Source organism: Mercurialis annua, linkage group LG7 (assembly GCF_937616625.2).
Source record: "Mercurialis annua linkage group LG7, ddMerAnnu1.2, whole genome shotgun sequence".
Taxonomy (NCBI): domain Eukaryota; kingdom Viridiplantae; phylum Streptophyta; class Magnoliopsida; order Malpighiales; family Euphorbiaceae; genus Mercurialis; species Mercurialis annua.
This window is the reverse complement of record NC_065576.1, coordinates 48027917-48046127: the sequence shown is the minus strand read 5'-3', so window position 1 is coordinate 48046127 and position 18211 is coordinate 48027917. Positions and strand designations below refer to the sequence as shown.

Sequence of the window (18211 nt, the reverse complement as noted above, 5' to 3'; positions counted from 1 at the left end):
AGACCCAACTCGAAATTAAATTTTTTGACAAAGATTTATTGAAATAGGGAGTAGATCTATAATAATTAGTAGTTTAGGGCCGGAAAATCATCTTCTCCCACCCTCAAGAAGATAAGTGAATGAAAGTTTTTTTCAGAGAGAGGTGAGAGCACAAATATTAGAAAAAAAAATGAGAATTGTTTTTTAATTTAATATAAGTCTTTGTTTATTTGTAAAAGATATTTTAGTGAAATAAAAAAATATTTAATTAATTTCTATTAAAATTAAAAAAGATATGAATATAAATATAAATTATTAGTTTTATTGTTTTTGAATTAATTGTTTACTTTTTAAGAATGAAAAATGTTAAGACTTCGGTAAATAAATATAAAGAAAAGAACACTTCAAAAAAAAAAGAAAAAAAAAAAGAAAAACCCAATACCAGTTCTGGCCGATGTAAACCAGTGAGGTTTAGCCTTAAAAACGACACTGTTTCACACTAGAAGACCCTTCACTGAACAGATAAAAATCAAGAACTGGGTCATCTTCTTCTTCCTCCTGTCCATCTCTCCATCTCTGAAACCTCAATCTCTGTAATTAAACCTAATTCTTTAATCTAAATTTTTTTAGTAGCCCTTTACAAAGAATTTAAATTAAAAAAAAAAGTTACAATCTTTGCAGTTTCATGGCTAAAACAGTGACTGTAAATGAAGCTTTTTGTAGCACCTTTTATTAACTATTTTCCTTTCTTTCAGTTTTTGGTCATAAAAAGTTCAGCTCTAGAAGCTATCCCAAGTTCTGTTTCAGGTATTTTTGTTTGAAAATTCCATTTATTTATTGTCCTTAAGTTTAGCTTTTGTTGGAGATTGAGAAGATTAGGTTGCACGGATACTTCATTCAATAATCAAGCTTTCTCGTTTCAGAAACGTGTTGGATATTTGGCGTTTCAGACACGGAACTTCATTTTTAAACTGGAAACTTAAAATAACACTATTTCGCCGTGCCTGTTCCCAAGTCCAAGTGTCTCGTTTCCTGTGTCCGTGTCCGTGCTAACTATTTTGTTGATTGGAATTACTTGGTTTTCTTGAATTTTTTTGTTTTTTGGTTAACATTGTAATTGTTTTTAAACAAATGAATAATTGCATGCTGTTCTATTCATGATTAAAAATTGCTGAAAGATTACTTTATGATTTAGATAGTTTTCTTGAATACAAAATGCTATTGGTTTGTTACTTCGAAGAAATTTATGCATTTAAGTCTTGAATTTAAGTTTTCTTAAGGGGAGAGGCTAATTTTATGTATTAGCAAGAATGCAATAATAATGAAGTTCATTAGATGAAAAGGGGAAGAAGTTATTTGAATTGTATTTAGCTATATGTTGTAAGTCTGTTTATGAGCTATGGAGAATTCGTATTTTTACTGATGGAAATCACTGTGGTGATATTGAGAATGTTTTTACTTGTGCTACTTTTTTCACACTAGATTTTTTAAATGAGATTATGAAAATTTTGGTTATCCTTATTATGTCTTTCGCCTAATTGTCCGACTAATATTCGGCCGGTTTGTGGCTTTTGTAGGATCTTCTTGGGGCTCAACATAACTGGCATCAACTTTCAACAGCATCATTTTCTTGGCAATGACCAATGTATGTATTAGTAGATATCACAGTTTTCACCATAAAGCAGCAAGGCAATGGTCCTCGGGGAGAAGCTACGGCGGTGGATGTTTTAGAACGTTATCCACTTGTGCTGCCGAGTTTATCTCCCCAGCCGCCCCTCTCAGTTTCCGCCCACCCTCGTCATTAGTGTTGGCAGCCTGCATTAGGCAGTCTGATGCACCCCAGCGCTCAGAGGAATGGTTTGCATTGAGGAGGGACAAGTTGACGACGAGCACTTTTAGTACGGCCTTAGGGTTTTGGAAAGGAAACCGTCGCTTTGAACTCTGGCATGAGAAAGTTTTTACATCGGAGATGCAGATCATTGAAGCCTCTAGAAGAGCCATGGAATGGGGCGTACTCAATGAAACAGCGGCTGTCGACAGTTATAAAAGTATAACCGGACGTGAAGTCAGTCATATGGGATTCGTGGTTCATTCAGCAGAGCAATTTTCGTGGGTTGGTGCTTCACCGGATGGTCTTCTCGGTTGCTTTCCTGGCGGTGGCATCCTCGAAGTTAAGTGTCCCTATAACAAGGGGAAGCCCGAATTAGGTCTCCCCTGGTCAGCTATGCCTTTTTATTACATTCCACAGGTTCAGGGGCAACTAGAGATAATGAATAGAGAATGGGCAGATGTGTTTTGCTGGACGCCAAATGGAAGCACGACATTTCGTGTATGTAGAGACCGTAACTATTGGGAGCTAATACATGGTATTCTGCGAGAATTTTGGTGGGAAAGTGTGCTTCCGGCCAGGGAAGCTTTATTGCTCGGGAAGGAAGAGGAGGCAAATGCATATCGGCCGACGTCCACACACAGACAGACCGGACTAGTCATCTCTAAGAGCTTGACATTAGCTAAGGAATCGAAGCTGGTGTGTCGAGATATTGCAGGTCACGTTGAATTTTATAGGTGATTACGGTGCTTGATCTTCCGAGGAGCTGCAGAATCAAGTGTCTAGAATCTATTTCTGGAAATAGAAGATCTGAAAATAGTTACAGGAGGGGCAGGCAGCCATAGAAGAGTTCAGACAGCATTGTGTAGAAGCAACTGATGGTAACTCAGGAATATCATTTAGGTTTTGTAATCCATTGGAATGAATATTAAGCTCATTTATTTTTGCATGTTGTTAAAATTTATAAATCATTAATAGCCATTGGATCGAATTTTGCATAATTCGAGACTCAAATTTTTAATTTTGAAAAAAAAAAAAAACTATAAACACCTTCAGTCAAACATAAGGAATATAAAATAGACAGGCTATAAAAAAATCATCAGCCAAAATAACCAACTTCATACCATGAATTACCTAATTTAAACAATGGCCATTGAGCCAATTCTATATTATTTATTCACCAAAAATAACTAACTTTACCTAACTACCAAAAAAAACATTCGAATTCATCTAAAATAAGTAAATGACCGTTATTGCAACATAAACTTGGTCATCTTCAATATTCAAAATACAAGAAAACATAAAAAAGAAAGAAAAAGTAAAAATGGATTCGGGGCTATCATGGGCGGATCAATGGGACTACGACACCCCTGACCCTCCGCCGCAATCGGAATCGGAGAAAGACAAGGACAAAGACAAGAATGGTAACAAGACCAATCTTAAGAAGAAAATATTGAATTTCCAGTGGATGAAAGATTTGCGCAAGAAATCTCAAAAGTAACACAAAACATTGTTGCAAGACCAACTTTGTTTATAATTCATTGTTTGATTCATGTAATTATTTGTTGGTACTATTCCAATAATCTTGATTCAATAATATTTTTCTTCCTTTTGACTGTTCTTGACCCATTTCTTTAATTTTCCACATTCCTTTTTATTGATATTTATGATATGGTTGATCATATTCAAGATGAAGCCATAAATTCAGCAATGTAGCCAATTTAATCATGAATTGCAGGTTGGCACAACGAAATGCTCAAATTTAATGTTTTTTAGTGACGGAAAATACTCCCGTGCATGAAAAATAATAACCCTGAATGGAACATTTTTTATACAGATGAAGCGTTACTATATCGACATCTTCATATTCATACGGCGACATTCTAGTTTAGTATATGACACTTAATATATCTTCCACCACCACTTGTACGACTAGGATGTTGCAAAGAAAATTATATGAACTCTTCGACATGGTTTACAAAATCCATCGATATAAGACAATTCTTAATTCCGCCCACATACATCCAATTTCGATTTGCTCTCATGTCTGCATAACGTTCAAACAATTCAGTACAATGTAGTTAAATTAACATACTTCTATTATTATTTACTATTTAAAAGATATTGATCCGAATCCATTCACACAAGTGTATCCACATTCAATCACATCTTACATAGAAATTTCAAGAAATTTCAGTAAGTAATTGTTACAATCAAATATCATAGACATCAAATTAAAATTACTTTTATATATACTCATCACAATCACCAAACTCGAGCTGATCCCGGACACCGACGGATGAGTCTATTTGCGGCGGGCACACGGTATTCTTTAGTAAAAGGCGAAAGAATAGTTCGCTTTGTGCACACCGCGCGGCTGCGTGCCTTTACTTGTGAATTTGCATCAGCTTTTATAGAGTTACTGCTGACTGTTGTTTGGTTCTTTATCGATGTGGGAATTTAAGCACTTTCACATCCTATAGTTATATTTCACACGTCCATCCTCCAGTGTTCCCCTTTGTTTCAGTCAAGTGTTCATTTGATTGATATTCATTTCTGAACTAAGGCTGTCCTAAAGAAAATTAAAAAATCATTTGTGAGCAGTGATTTAAAAACCAAATTGGTGGCAGGTATAGCTATCGGTTTACGTTCAATAGTTTAGATAATATTTACAACTTACATATATATATATATATATGTAAAAAAATAAATTAATTATTCGATGGATTAAAAAATTAATTAATATTTTATACTCTAACTATTGCTTAAAAACCGATTAAACTGTTCGGTTCAATTGATTCGACTGAAAATTGGTGGGCAATTTGGTTCGTTCTGCTTAAACTCATAAAAGAGGTTTAACTGAAATCAATTTTAAAAAGCTGTCCAAATTGAAAAACTGTCGGACTAGTTTAAAGATATGATTAAAATTTGTCCAAATTGAAAAACTGTCGGACTAGTTTAAAGATATGATTAAAATTTGTATTTGCTTTTCAAAAGTAATTAAAATTCTATAGTAATTATAAAACATGTATGTATATATATATTTTTTTAAAATAAAATATATATATTTACATCTATTATAAAGAATTGTAATTGTATTTATTTTAGTTTAAATGGTACAACCACCAGTTCAATCTTGAACCAGTGGCCACACCAATTCGGATTTTAAAACACCGTCTTTAATTAGCAAATTTCTTTACAATATTATAATTTCAATTGGTTCAATGTTTTGCGTTATTCACATTTCTTTAGCAAACAGTATTTTGTTTTTTTATAATAAAAAATCAAACTGAAATAATCTAGTTTAGATCAAACCGGTTGAATCAACCGGTCCATATGGATTCTTGAAACAGGGAGTGTGAATGAGTAGTAGCAGTAACTTTTCAGTTCAGCTCTACAAAAAGTTGAAGCATTCCCCAATAATTGGAATGGACCGTATATATTAATTATACCTCCTTTGTTATGTCTTCATCATCTCCATCCTTCTCGTATTCATCGTCGTCCACATAATCATCTAGATCATCCTCCTCATCTTCATCATTGTCGTCTTCATAATCATCTAGATCACGGTCGATCCTTTGGATGGTGTCACCCGTATACCACCACACGACATGAGGGACGATCTTGTCTCGAATGGTTAACCTGAAGCAATAGAGAAAATTCGCAAAATTAACCGAGCGAAAAAAAAAAAGAGTACATTGACATTCAATTTCATTGTCACTATTTCTAGCATTGTTATAAAACATTATCATATAACAACACGAAGGAAATCAATCCGTGTTCCGAGTTTGTGGACTTTTTATGAACTCACCCAACGTCATAATCTTGTTCAATCTGCTCCTGAAGCTCCTCGGCCTAGTCAAGAAAATGACGGATGAAGTTAAAACACGAAAAAGTACACAGCACGTAATTTCTTTAATATGTACATAGCAAGTACGGGAGTATACAATATCTGCGTCGATATCTTCATCATCGTCCTTACAAACTTCATGTGAATTGAAGAAGTTGAATAAACTTTCACAGTCCTTATAAAATTTAGTGATGGGCTCAGCATTCTTTAGTCTTTCAATAAGCTCTCGTGGTGAATAATGATTATCGATCCTCATATTTATGCCAACGTGGTCACCAAATCCATGAACAAATAGTTTTAATTAGTCAATAGCTTGGTTCGGTTGAATTAAATCTGCAATTTCAGTCGTTGTACCGAATTTGTAGAAACTCTGATCTGAGAGTTTCAGCAGTCCTCGTTGATGATCTTCAGATCTCCATTCCGTGGGTTCGTCGTTTGCGAATTGGTGAGGAAGAGGAGCTTAACCGGTTGCAGCTGCTGACTTCTGCTGTTCGTCTTCAAGCTGACAGACGCGATTTGCAGGTTTGGGTTTTCTTCAGCTGCTATGTTCAGAATTATTAGAGAAAGAAGGGCTAGCTCGAATGGTTCAGGTGGTGGTATGGATTTTATTCGAATGATATGGGTAACAAAGCTTCCTCCTCGAGTTCAGTTTTTTCATTGGCTCATAGCTCGGGATAGATTATCCTCTAATGAAGTTTTGGTTCGTCGAGGAATAATTCTGGAGGAAAACAGCGGTTGTCTTTTATGTTTGCAAAAGGAATCAACTGTTCACATTTTGCTCCATTGTTCATTTGCTTGGCAAACTTGGTCACAGGTTATGAGATTGAGTAACAATATTTGAGTTTCGCCTTATTCTTTGGAGAATTTCTACGGATTTTGGTCAGGTCTTTGTAGGAAAAGGTATAGAATCCTTTGGAATTCTATGTGGTTCTTCATCAATTGGTCTCTTTGGAAAGCGAGAAATAAACGAGTCTTCAAATACAAGACAACTCGGATTGATAGTCTTATATTGGATAGCATGACGAAGGCAGTCTTATTTTACAAGTCATTTCATCCTTCTTTTCCTTTTTCTAACTTGGATGTTTATAGAAGTTTGGATTTTTTCTGTATCCATCTTTGATTGTATTAATTTTTTTTCCTTCCACTTCTTGTGGTTGAGCTAATACAAATATCATTTATAAAAAAAAAAATAGTCAATAGATTGAAATGAAAATTTTATTAAAATATTGTACTCTAGCCTTTGTTTTAGAAATCGAATGGAATTGGACATGTTCAATTGGTTTGATTTGGAACTATTACCAGCGGGTAACTCGGTTCGTTCCGTTTAAAAACCAAAAACGTGGTTCTACCAAAATTAATAGAAAAAAGATGTTTAGATAGAAATACGGTTGAACCGATTTAAAAATTTAATTAGTTTTTATTTATTTTTCAAAGTAATTAAATTATATATATAACATCTAATTGTATTTATATCTTATTAGACAATTATATATCTCACAATCTATAATTTTTAATATATTAATCCATTAAACTTTGAATCGGTCAATTCTACCACTGGTTTGGATTTTAGACACCAACTCCAACTAGTAAATTATTTGTATGAATTTAAAATTGAACAAATGATCATTTTACCCCCTTAATTGGGGACAAAGTACCAAAAAAGTATAAAGTTGTAAAACCGGATCACTTATACCCTGAACTTGACAGAATCGGCTCAAAACCCCCCATTATATATGCTGACGCTGGAGAGTGGTTTTTTAATTGATCATAATTTACTCTAATTAATCATATTTAAATACTAATTGATCATAATCAAACTCTAATTAATATAGGATTTTTTTTGAACATTTTTTTTAAATCAATTTTTTTAGCTCCTCCTCGCCGGAGAAGAGGAGCAAATGAACAAAGCCATATAGGTATGTACATCGAGAGATTCAATGGGTTTGTTCCCTCTCGGTTTTTGTCAGAAATTTTGTCGATTTTTTGGCAAAAGGTTATTAAGTTTTTTTCGCAAATCGTTTTATGTAAAGAGTATTTTTAACAGTTTTTTTATTTTAAAAAATTATTAATAATTAATACAAATCAGATAAAAAATTATTATTATTTGTTAAATTACGGGGATTAATTTGATATGTAAAATTTTAAATAAAAAAATTAAATTTGTTTTTTTAATTATTGTTTATTAATTTAAAATGTTAAAATGGAATTAGGACCATTTTAAAAATTTTGCCATCAAAAACTATATTGGAGGAGAAAAATTGCTATCCAAACCAGAGAGTCACCACCAGAGAGTGTATCTCACTCCTTTGGGTGAAAGTAGTTTTGAGCTGATTTTGCCAAATTGAGGGTAACAATAATTCTATTTTTCTATTTTTGACTTTCCTGATATTTTGTGCCAAGTTGAAGGGATAAAATGATCCTTTACTCTTCTAAAATTTTAATTGGTTTAATGTTTTGCAGTATTGCTATTCCTTTGTAAAAACTAGACTATATTTTTGTTCTTTTTTAACAAGCAATCAAACCGCACAATCTAGTTCAGATCAAACCGGTTAAATAAAACAGTGAATGTGAATGAGCAGCAACTTTTGAGCTCTACAAAAGCTGAAGCATGCCCCAATAATTGGAACGGTACTATATTTTATACACAAAAGAAACGCCAAACAATGCCGACGCAACTCGCAACGACCGTGACATAATCCATAAACAAATCGTTTTAAATTTAAAATAAGATTCCGTAATGATCCAATCTCAATCGGAGTAAAGAATCGCCGGAGAAATGAAGTTGAGTCCGAGAGAAGCTGAGAAATTAGGATTACACAACGCCGGTTTTCTTGCTCAGAAACGACTCGCTCGTGGACTCAAGCTTAATTACACTGAGTCCGTTGCTCTTATTGCTACTCAGGTTCTTGCTTCACTCAGTTATCTATATACCTGTGTGTGTGTTTCTTCTTCAAAAAGTTATTCTGTTTTTGTTTTTGTTTTGTTTAGATTCTGGAGTTTGTTCGTGATGGAGATAAGACCGTTGCTGAATTAATGGATATCGGCAAGCAGTTACTCGGAAGGTATTCATTCGATTTTAGCTTAAATGCTCTATGAACTTTCAGACAATTCTAAGCTTGTTTTCTTTCTTAATTTAGTTGAAAGAGTTGAATTCTGGCAACTCTAGGACTCAATTGAATCGAATTGCTGCATTGCTAGACTTAATTAGGACTTTTATGTATGTTATGAAGGAAATTTGGCAATACTTCAATGTAATTGTTTACATATTTTCATTAGGATTCAGTGAAATGTTGATTTATTCAATTAGGTTGCTTGTATTGGGATTGCTAGTTTATGGTGTTTTATTTATACTAATACTAATAATAAGGCTGTAAATTTACCGAGCCGAACCGAGATTTGAGGTGTTTATTTTCAGCTCGATACATGATACATGAACGGGTGTTCATGTTTGGTTCATGTTCATTCGAACATTGAACAAGGTGTTCATATTCTGTTCATTTAAAATTTATAGTGTTCATGTTCGGTTCATGTTCAACCCATGTTCATTCATTTAAATGCTAAATGAAAAAGTTCGCAAACGAGCTCGTTCATTTAACAGCTAAACGAACAAACACGAACACAAACCGAAATTATGTAATTTTTTTATTTTTTTTAAACCAAAACTACATAATTTTCTTTAAAATAATATAGTTTTTATTTATTAAAAGAATAAAGTAAATTTAACTTAAATACAACTAGCTAGTTCACGAACTTTTATCGAGTTCATAGACAAACCAGTTCGTGAACTCTTTATCGAGCTCCTATACGAGCTCGTTCACGAACAATTAAACGAGCTGTTTGTGAACGTAAATGAGCCGAACAATACTATGTTCATGTTCAACTCGTTTAAATAAATGAACATAAAATCAAGTTCAAGCTCGGTTCGTTTATAATGTGAATAAACCCGAACTGAGTTCTTATAGAGCCGAACACCGAGCTGCTCATGAGCAGTTCGGTTCATTTATAGAGCAGCTCGGTTCATTTACAGCCCAAAATAATACTATCTTATGTTTTCATTGATAGGAGGCAGGTCCTTTCAGCTGTTCCAAATCTTTTGGATACTGTGCAGGTACAATTTCAGTTTATTTTTTTCTTCAAAAGTGTTCATTACTTGCTGAAAACCAAACAAAACAGCATTAATTTTGCTGGCTCTTGTAATTATTAATGAACTTGCTACTGCTGATGCCATTTTACCCTGAGAAAGAATCGGATGCATTGCTTTATTATTCAAATTTACATGCAGGTTGAAGGGACATTTCCTGATGGGACAAAGTTGATCACCATTCATGATGCTATTGCTAGTGAAAATGGAAATCTGGACCTAGCTTTACATGGTTCTTTTCTTCCAGGTAATGGGGCTTACCTTGGTTTGTATACTTTTAATGTCTATGGATACTCTCTTAAGTGTCCTGGTTCTATGCCCTTGGCATTGAATTAAAGGTTCTATGTCTTTTCCTTCTAAATATAGCAGTAGCTGCCCATGTTCGTAGGTAATCTTTCATACCATCAATATTATTTCTACATTTTTTGTCTCCAGAATTAATGATCCTTGGTGAACCAAAAATTGTTTACAGAAGAGTATTATGCATATCTGAAAGACAATTTTCTGAAACAGACCGACAATGAAAGATTTCTGATTGTATTCTGTTTTACTTCTGTGTGCTCCTGTAGCCTAAATTCCTCTTTATTGTTCAAATTTCCATGCAAAAATTTAATTATTTTACTGCACACAATCTGAAATCCTCTTTGATAATACTTGGGGGAATTTCATTATATACTGTATCTTATAATATGGAGAGCATCAGATGGGCTTGATGGAATTTATTTATTTTTCAGTTCCTTCACTTGACAAGTTCTGCGAGATAGAAGATAATGAAATTCCAGGTGCTCTCATCTCCAGAGAGGGAAATATTACACTTAACTCTGGAAGGAATGCAGTTATTTTGAAAGTCATAAATCATGGAGACAGACCAATTCAGGTGTTTTCTTGTGACTTGATGGAAACTTTTTAATGTTTGCTTGTAGACAATAACAATGAGATATGGCCTTAACAGCCATTTCATCTTTCAGGTAGGTAGCCACTATCATTTCGTGGAGACAAATCCTTGTTTAGTTTTTGATCGAATGAAAGCACATGGAAAGCGCCTGAACATACCAGCTGGAACAGCTGTACGATTTGAGGTTGAATTTCGTAACCTTCACCAATGTTAGCGTTCTTTATACTTACAAATTTCTTTAAACAAGTTCAATTTTATCCACCATGTTATATACTGCGCTAGTTCTTCAATTGCATTTTGTAAGAAACTATTTTTTGCCTAGATATTAGCACATGCATAGAATAGCCGTAACTTTCCACAGAGAGTGATGCCAGCAGTTAGCATATATTTTTCACTCCCTTTTAATTTTATGTTCAAAGTTGCTTTAAATTTTGTCTGTCATGGCCTATAGGTTCATTATCACCTCTTGAATACATCAACAAGTAGATTTTATCAATGTTCTAAAAGAATACGTTTACTTTTCCAGCCAGGGGAATCTAAAAGTGTTATACTTGTAAGTATTGGAGGTAAAAAGATGATCAGAGGTGGAAATGGCATTGTTGATGGTCCAGCTGATGCCAATCATGCAGCAATTGCAGAATCTATACATGTGAGACAATTTGGGAATCAGGAAGAAGTGAATGCTAGGTATTGAAAATTCCGACTTGGAACATCTTTATTTGTTATTATGTGATATCAAGGGGTTTTCTTCTTTGTTTGTGTGATTCAGTCTACCAAATTGATTGGAAATATATTAAAGGTTTCTTTTGTCAGTTTCTTCTTAACTTTAGAACCGGTATTTTGCAGTGAAGGTAAAACCGGAGAAGATTCTGTTTTCAATGCTGTTATCACTCGTGAGGCATATGCTAATATGTACGGCCCTACTACTGGTGACAAAGTCCGGCTTGGGGATACAAATCTCTATGCTGAAATTGAAAGAGATTTTGTAGTTTATGGGGATGAATGTGTTTTTGGTGGAGGAAAAGTTATAAGGGATGGAATGGGTCAGTCATGTGGGCACAGACCAATTGAATCTCTTGATACTGTGATAACAAATGCGGTCATCATCGACTACAGTGGAATCTACAAGGCAGATATTGGTATTAGAGGTGGTCTTATTGCTGCAATTGGCAAAGCAGGAAATCCAGATATCATGAATGACGTTCATGCTAACTTGATTATAGGGGTAAGTTCCTTCTTAAGGTTAAAGCAGTGCCAATAATTGTTCATATTATTCTTTTGATTTTTAGGTTAACATTGAGGTTATATGTACAACTAGGTTAACACTGAGGTTATTGCTGGCGAAGGAATGATAATAACTGCAGGTGCTATAGATTGTCATGTACATTTCATATGCCCCCAACTGGCATATGAGGCCATATCAAGTGGTGAGCTACAAGGACAGAAGTACTTTAGGTTATAACTGCAGACAAACCACGTATGCTCACATTCTGTTCTTGAACAAAAAGAAAAAAATGAATGAACAAAAATAAAGGATTTTACGATAAATTGTTGTTTTCTGTTTCTTTTTCTATATACATACTGGTTTACTACAAATGTTCTACCTGGATTGTTTATAGTTTACAGAACTTTTGCAAATTCACACTTCTTGGGCTGCTGAAGTGTGATATAACTGAGAATTAATATTTCTGACTCTTGAGAGGGTCCTGGGTTTGAGGGTAACTATATATTTTCTGGCTATATACAAGATCATAAAATCTGTTCTTGCCTCTATTTTATGCTATGAAAGTAGACAATATAGGGGAAAATTGAATAAGTAAAGTCTAAGAAAAAAAAAATTGCTGATGTTTTTTCCTTGAAGAAATCAATATTGAAACTCATTTAGCATACTTCTATGTTTTTCCTGCGTGGTGTTTTCTCCCGATTTTCTCTATGATGTATCAAACTCGTCAGCTTGCCCATTTTTCAAACTAATTTATTTTTATTTTATGGTCAAGATATAAGCAATTGATCAAATAAACATACCCATGAAATTTCTCGAAGATATATTTATTGAAACTTCCCATTTTATGTAGGCATTACAACACTTGTGGGAGGTGGAACAGGACCTGCTGACGGGACACGTGCAACGACCTGTACTCCTTCTCCATCACACATGAAATTGATGCTGCAATCTACTGATGACTTGCCTCTAAATTTTGGATTTACAGGAAAAGTATGCTGAAATATCTGTTTTTTTTTTCTTCTGTGGAATTACTATTATTAATTGTTCAAGATGAACCTTCATTAATCATTAGTATCTGGATGGTTCAAGCTGTGAAGCTTCAAAAACCTTTCCTTGTCCAATTGCATCTATTTTCTTGATATTTGTCTGGTTATTAGGGCAATGGTGCCAAACCTGAGGAACTACATGAAATAGTTAAGGCTGGGGCAATGGGACTAAAGCTACATGAGGATTGGGGAACTACTCCTGCTGCAATAGATAATTGTTTAAGTGTTGCAGAAGAACATGACATACAGGTCTCTTTCTTTAAAAGAAAAATGGAAACTGAAATTTGCACATTCAAAGTAGTGATCTTCCATTTTTGTTTCATTTTGGCAGGTCAATATTCATACGGATACCTTGAATGAGTCTGGATTTGTGGAACACACAATTGCTGCATTTAAAGGAAGAACTATCCATACTTATCACAGGTACAGTTCCATATTTTATACATTTTGTTAATTGCCATCATTTTGAAATATAGTGGCCGAATATCAGTTAGTCTGATTTACAAATCTAGATATTACAAAATGGATGACAATTTTCAAACATTTGAAGAATGAAAAGGTTAGTTGTTTAGTTGCAACACTGTTGGGGTTTCAATGGTGGCTTCAGTCTTTGTTCTTAGTGGTATTATAAAATAGTAGGAATGTGGTTCTTCTGATGGTGTATGTTTTATTTGCTGTACATTCAATCCTTTCTGGTGGCCTTTTGCTGGTTATATTATATACATCGGTATATTTGTCTAGTTCTAAGGATGATGTTCATGTGTGCTCTCACGTATATAAATCAATTTCTCTTTGATTCAACAATGAAACCTCGTTGGCAGCGAAGGTGCAGGTGGCGGACATGCTCCAGATATTATCAAAGTATGTGGTGTTAAAAATGTCCTACCATCATCAACAAACCCCACCCGGCCTTATACTTCCAATACAATTGATGAACATCTTGATATGCTGGTACGATCAGATCCCGAAATTTTAGGTATAGAGTAGTATCTAGATGTTCTGTCCTGAAATTTTATTGTGCACTTGCAGATGGTCTGCCATCACCTTGATAAAGACATTCCAGAAGATGTTGCTTTTGCTGAATCTCGGATAAGGGCTGAAACAATTGCTGCAGAGGACATATTGCATGATATGGGGGCAATTAGCATTATATCTTCTGATTCACAGGCGATGGGCCGCATCGGAGAAGTATTATATTTTAGTGTTTTCTTCTTCTATCTTTATATATTTGCATGCTAATTTCCAGAATATCACCAAGTCAAATTCTTCCTTGTTAAATATAGTTTGACTTGACTGTGCTAATCAAAATCATTAATTTATCCTCCAATTGTAGCACATTTTACTCTTAGACATCCTAAAAGCTAAGGACGAAGTGTGATTGTTTTCTTACCAGGTCATATGCAGAACTTGGCAAACTGCTCACAAGATGAAATCGCAGAGGGGATCAATTAGCCCTGATGGATCGGATAATGACAACTTCCGTATCAAACGATATATTGCAAAGTACACTATAAATCCAGCAATAGCGAATGGGTTTTCTGAATTAATTGGTTCGGTTGAGGTATGCTGGTTCATCTATTCATGCAGCAGTTATTCGATGCACAAAGTTATCATAAAAGCATCAGAAGACATTATTGATGCTCATTCAGTTTACAACTTCTTTGCTTATCCATTATAATTCTGCAGGTAGGAAAGCTGGCTGATCTAGTTTTATGGAAGCCATCTTTTTTTGGGGCAAAACCAGAAATGATAGTTAAAGGCGGTGTAATTGCATGGGCTCAAATGGGTGATCCAAATGCTAGCATCCCAACACCTGAACCGGTAATAGTTGCTACTATTGTCAAAATTGCAAATGTTTTTATGCTATAGGTTATTATCAGGCATTGGTAACAAGTTATCAGACATTTATTGACAAATTTTATCGCTGTTGGGTTACTCTTTTCCTTTTGTGATTGTTGTACTCTACTAGCTGCTTGTGCTTACTTTAGCAGTTCCAAACCAATTCTAAGAAAAGCCAAAATCTAAAGAATCACATTGCTTATCGTACTTCACTTAGTTTCAAGATCATGAATTTTATGTTGAATTGGCTTGATCAGAAGAGGGTAGGTAGAGATCAACAAATGGGGTGAGCAAAAATCAAACTGAACTGAAAACCGAACCAAGAAATTTGGCTTGGTTCGGTTTGACATTATAAAGGAAATTAGCTTTTTGGTTTGCTTCGGTTTTGGACATAAAAATATTCAGTTTAGTTTTAGTGCAAACCGAACTGACATATTTGGTTCAGTTTGAAATTTTTTACATCCTTATAAATTGAGTTCGGCTTGATTTTTAAAAAATCAAAATTTTAGTTCGGTACGAGCCAAATGAACCCCCTACTTCAAACTACTTGGTTGACAGTATGAGTAACTGCAGGTGATCTCAAGACCTATGTTTGGAGCATTCGGCAAGGCTGGAAGTGCAAACTCCATTGCTTTTGTCAGCAAGGCACGACTCTCCTGCTTTCTCTCTTTTTCTCTACAGCCTCTATGCTAATCTGATTCTCTAACTTTCCTTTTTCTTTTCATTTTTCTTTGTCTTAATTGCAAACAGGCTGCTTCAAGTAATGGAATCAAGGCACTGTATGGACTCAACAAAAGAGTAGAAGCCGTGGGGAGTACTAGAAAACTGACCAAACTTGACATGAAGCTTAATGATTCCCTACCAGATATATCTGTCGATCCAGAAACGTACACGGTGACCGCAGATAATGAGGTTCTTACGTGTTCTGCTGCCACCTCTGTTCCTCTTTCACGTAATTATTTCCTCTTTTAGGTATCAGTTGCAAACTAAGTAGCACGGATACTTCATTCAATGAACGTATCTCGTTTCGGAAACGTATTGGTAACTTGGCGTTTCAAACACGAAACTTCATTTTAAACATGAAAACCCTTAAAATAACATTGTGTCCGAGTGTCTCGTTTTCCGTATCTGTGTCCGTGCTACATAGGTTGCAAACATCATTACCATTCCTAAACCTCAATAAGCATCAACATTATCATTTCATGTGATTTATTGGGTATTTGCTGTTTCCCTTATTTTTAATAAGTGGGGAATGAAAGCGCCCTGCACCACTGTTGGCTACTGCTTGTCATGGTCCTTGTCAATCTTAGTCTTTGTGCCCTGATAGATATTAATATATCAGATCAGCAAGTTGGTCTTTAAACATTATACTGTAAGAATGTGCTGCTCATCATGAAAAACTACTATCATCTGAGATATTAGATCAAAATTATTAGACCTAATCGCATAAAAATATCTGCCCTTTTTTTATTTTTTATATTTATGGCGCAACCTACGGCAATTTTTGGCTCAATTACAATAAGTAAATTTCAATTGTAGATAACTAAGCTTATTTATATAAAAAAAGGCCAAATTTTATGTTACGACCAAATCTAGCCTCTTTTAACCGAAAGATATTAAAAGTAGGCTACAATTAAACAAAATTGAAATTTTGGATCATAAATGAAAATAAAAATAAAAATCAGCTACAGAAATAAATGAGTAGTTTGTTACAGTTATACTTATCGAATTAAGTTAAATTTGGTAGTTTTGAGGAGTAGGGCCATAAATGGAAAAAAATATTAAAGATTGAGTATTATTGAGTGATTAAGTCAAACTCCCTCCTGAATTTTTTATTTAAAAAATATTAACTGAAGTTTTCTCGTAAGGGGATTTTAGTTAATTGGAATAAAAATATCAAAGAAAACAATGAGTTTTTAAAAATTCAGGAAAAAATAATATTTGTGACCTAGTTTCAGAAGAGGATAGTAAATTTTCCTTAAAATTTGATCATTTTTCATTGCTAATCAATGGTTTAGGAACATGATTTCTTTTTTCATAGTCTTAGCTATAATTGCAGTCATTTCTCAGTAGTGTGATCAAAAGCAATAGTTGCAATGTAGTGATTTTGTATGCATATCTAGAAAAATCAATTTGATAATCTCCAGTTGGTTGCAATCATGTGACTGTACTAGGTGTCAATAAGCCCGGTGTAGATTAATTTGATAAAGATTGAACTTTTTTGATCATTGTTCATTTTATAATGAACGGTATAAATCGTAAACATGACTCTTGAACTTGAGAGAATCTCAATCCGTTCTGACTGCTTAAATGTATATAATAATCGATTGTCTCAAAATTTATGGGATGTGGACAAAGTTCCATGATCTCATGTGGAAATTTGCCAACAATTAATAAACTAAGTTTCATGAACCTCTGACTTTTAGTTATTGAGACATGCTTGTCAATTATTATATACCAGAAAATGTGGGTGATTTGCAAGATCCCATCAAACTATTAATATGGGTATTCATTTCCCATATGGAAGATGAGGGATCATAAAATAATAGGATCAAAGAGATTCTTCATGTGTTGAAAATTAAGTGTTTGATTTCAATTTCAATTCACATGTGAGCTCAATTGGAATTTATATATACAAAGGGTGTGTACTAGTTTAAATCTCTCATTCAGCCATGAGTTTTATTTGAAATTCACTTATGTGAGCTTGGTCATCAATGGATGACATTCAATTCTAGATGAGTAAACCACAATAATGCATTATTAGGTCCCTGTATATGTCTTGTTTTTAGCATTGGATTCCTCCATTTCTTTTTGAACAAAGGGTCAACGCGCCCCCTGAACTTGTTACACGGGGTCATCTAACCCAATTTATACTTTTTTGAGCAACTAACCCCAAAACTCTTCATTTTAGGGTCAAATACCCCCATAATTTATATTTTTATTTTAAAAGATAGAATTAGAATAATTATATCGCAACAATTAGGGAAATATCTAATTACCTTTTTGCATCCATCGCCTCCGATTTATATTTTACACATTTTAAAAATATAATTATGGGTTGTTTGACCCAAAATTGAAGAGTTTTGGGGTTAGTTGCTAAAAAAAGTATAAATTGGGTTAGATGACCCCGTGTTACAAGTTTAGGGGGCACGTTGACCCTTTATTCATTTCTTTTTGTCAACATTGAGTCTTTTGCACTTTTAATTTTGTTGACATTGGGTCTCTTCGTCATAGCGGTGTAAACAAGTTGGTCTACTCGCCAATTACTCGAGATCGGCTCGAAAAAACTTGAGATCGACTCGAAAAATTCGAGTCGAGCTCGAGTATCAAATAAGAAGGCTCGTGAGGCTCGCGAGCCTAACGAGCCTCATACAACATAAAATAATAAATTTTTTTATATTAGATTTT

The 18211-nt window shown here is 34.2% G+C and overlaps 3 protein-coding genes and 1 pseudogene across 4 annotated transcripts; 3 read left to right on the top strand and 1 right to left on the bottom strand.

Moving 5' to 3' along the window:
* The first annotated feature begins 422 nt into the window (after window positions 1-422).
* LOC126657522 (uncharacterized) lies at window positions 423-2808 on the top strand. Of its 2 annotated transcripts, XM_050352227.2 has the most exons (3): window positions 423-572; window positions 735-786; window positions 1557-2808. In XM_050352227.2, the coding sequence occupies exon 3, from the start codon at window positions 1616-1618 to the stop codon at window positions 2546-2548; it is 933 nt and encodes a 310-aa protein (XP_050208184.1). In that variant the 5' UTR covers window positions 423-572; window positions 735-786; window positions 1557-1615; the 3' UTR covers window positions 2549-2808. The 2 variants fall into 2 exon arrangements, with proteins under 2 accessions (XP_050208184.1, XP_050208185.1); XM_050352228.1 differs by lacking the exon at window positions 423-572 and having other exon boundaries at window positions 579-786.
* A 268-nt stretch (window positions 2809-3076) lies between these two features.
* Window positions 3077-3424, top strand: LOC126657378 (uncharacterized). The gene has a single exon (XM_050352052.2). The coding sequence runs from the start codon at window positions 3132-3134 to the stop codon at window positions 3306-3308; it is 177 nt and encodes a 58-aa protein (XP_050208009.1). The 5' UTR covers window positions 3077-3131; the 3' UTR covers window positions 3309-3424.
* A 688-nt stretch (window positions 3425-4112) lies between these two features.
* On the bottom strand, window positions 4113-4181 carry LOC126658889 (U5 spliceosomal RNA; annotated as a pseudogene).
* A 4110-nt stretch (window positions 4182-8291) lies between these two features.
* LOC126655892 (urease) lies at window positions 8292-16245 on the top strand. Its single transcript, XM_050350241.2, has 18 exons — window positions 8292-8559; window positions 8646-8719; window positions 9720-9765; window positions 9940-10045; window positions 10533-10675; window positions 10767-10877; window positions 11220-11380; window positions 11540-11918; window positions 12012-12120; window positions 12769-12908; window positions 13076-13213; window positions 13296-13387; window positions 13786-13915; window positions 13994-14152; window positions 14358-14525; window positions 14651-14785; window positions 15377-15448; window positions 15554-16245. Exons 1-18 carry the CDS (start codon window positions 8434-8436, stop codon window positions 15773-15775), a joined length of 2511 nt encoding a protein of 836 aa, XP_050206198.1. The 5' UTR covers window positions 8292-8433; the 3' UTR covers window positions 15776-16245.
* Window positions 16246-18211: the final 1966 nt, after the last annotated feature.

Bases quoted from the DNA above. Each gene is read 5' to 3' on its own strand.
- LOC126657522 (XM_050352227.2), top strand. From the start codon at position 1,616: ATGACCAATGTATGTATTAGTAGATATCACAGTTTTCACCATAAAGCA.
- LOC126657378 (XM_050352052.2), top strand. From the start codon at position 3,132: ATGGATTCGGGGCTATCATGGGCGGATCAATGGGACTACGACACCCCT.
- LOC126655892 (XM_050350241.2), top strand. From the start codon at position 8,434: ATGAAGTTGAGTCCGAGAGAAGCTGAGAAATTAGGATTACACAACGCC. The intron at 13,388-13,785 runs GTACAGTTCCAT...CCTCGTTGGCAG, and splicing joins ACTATCCATACTTATCACAG to CGAAGGTGCAGGTGGCGGAC. The intron at 14,526-14,650 runs GTATGCTGGTTC...ATAATTCTGCAG, and splicing joins AATTAATTGGTTCGGTTGAG to GTAGGAAAGCTGGCTGATCT.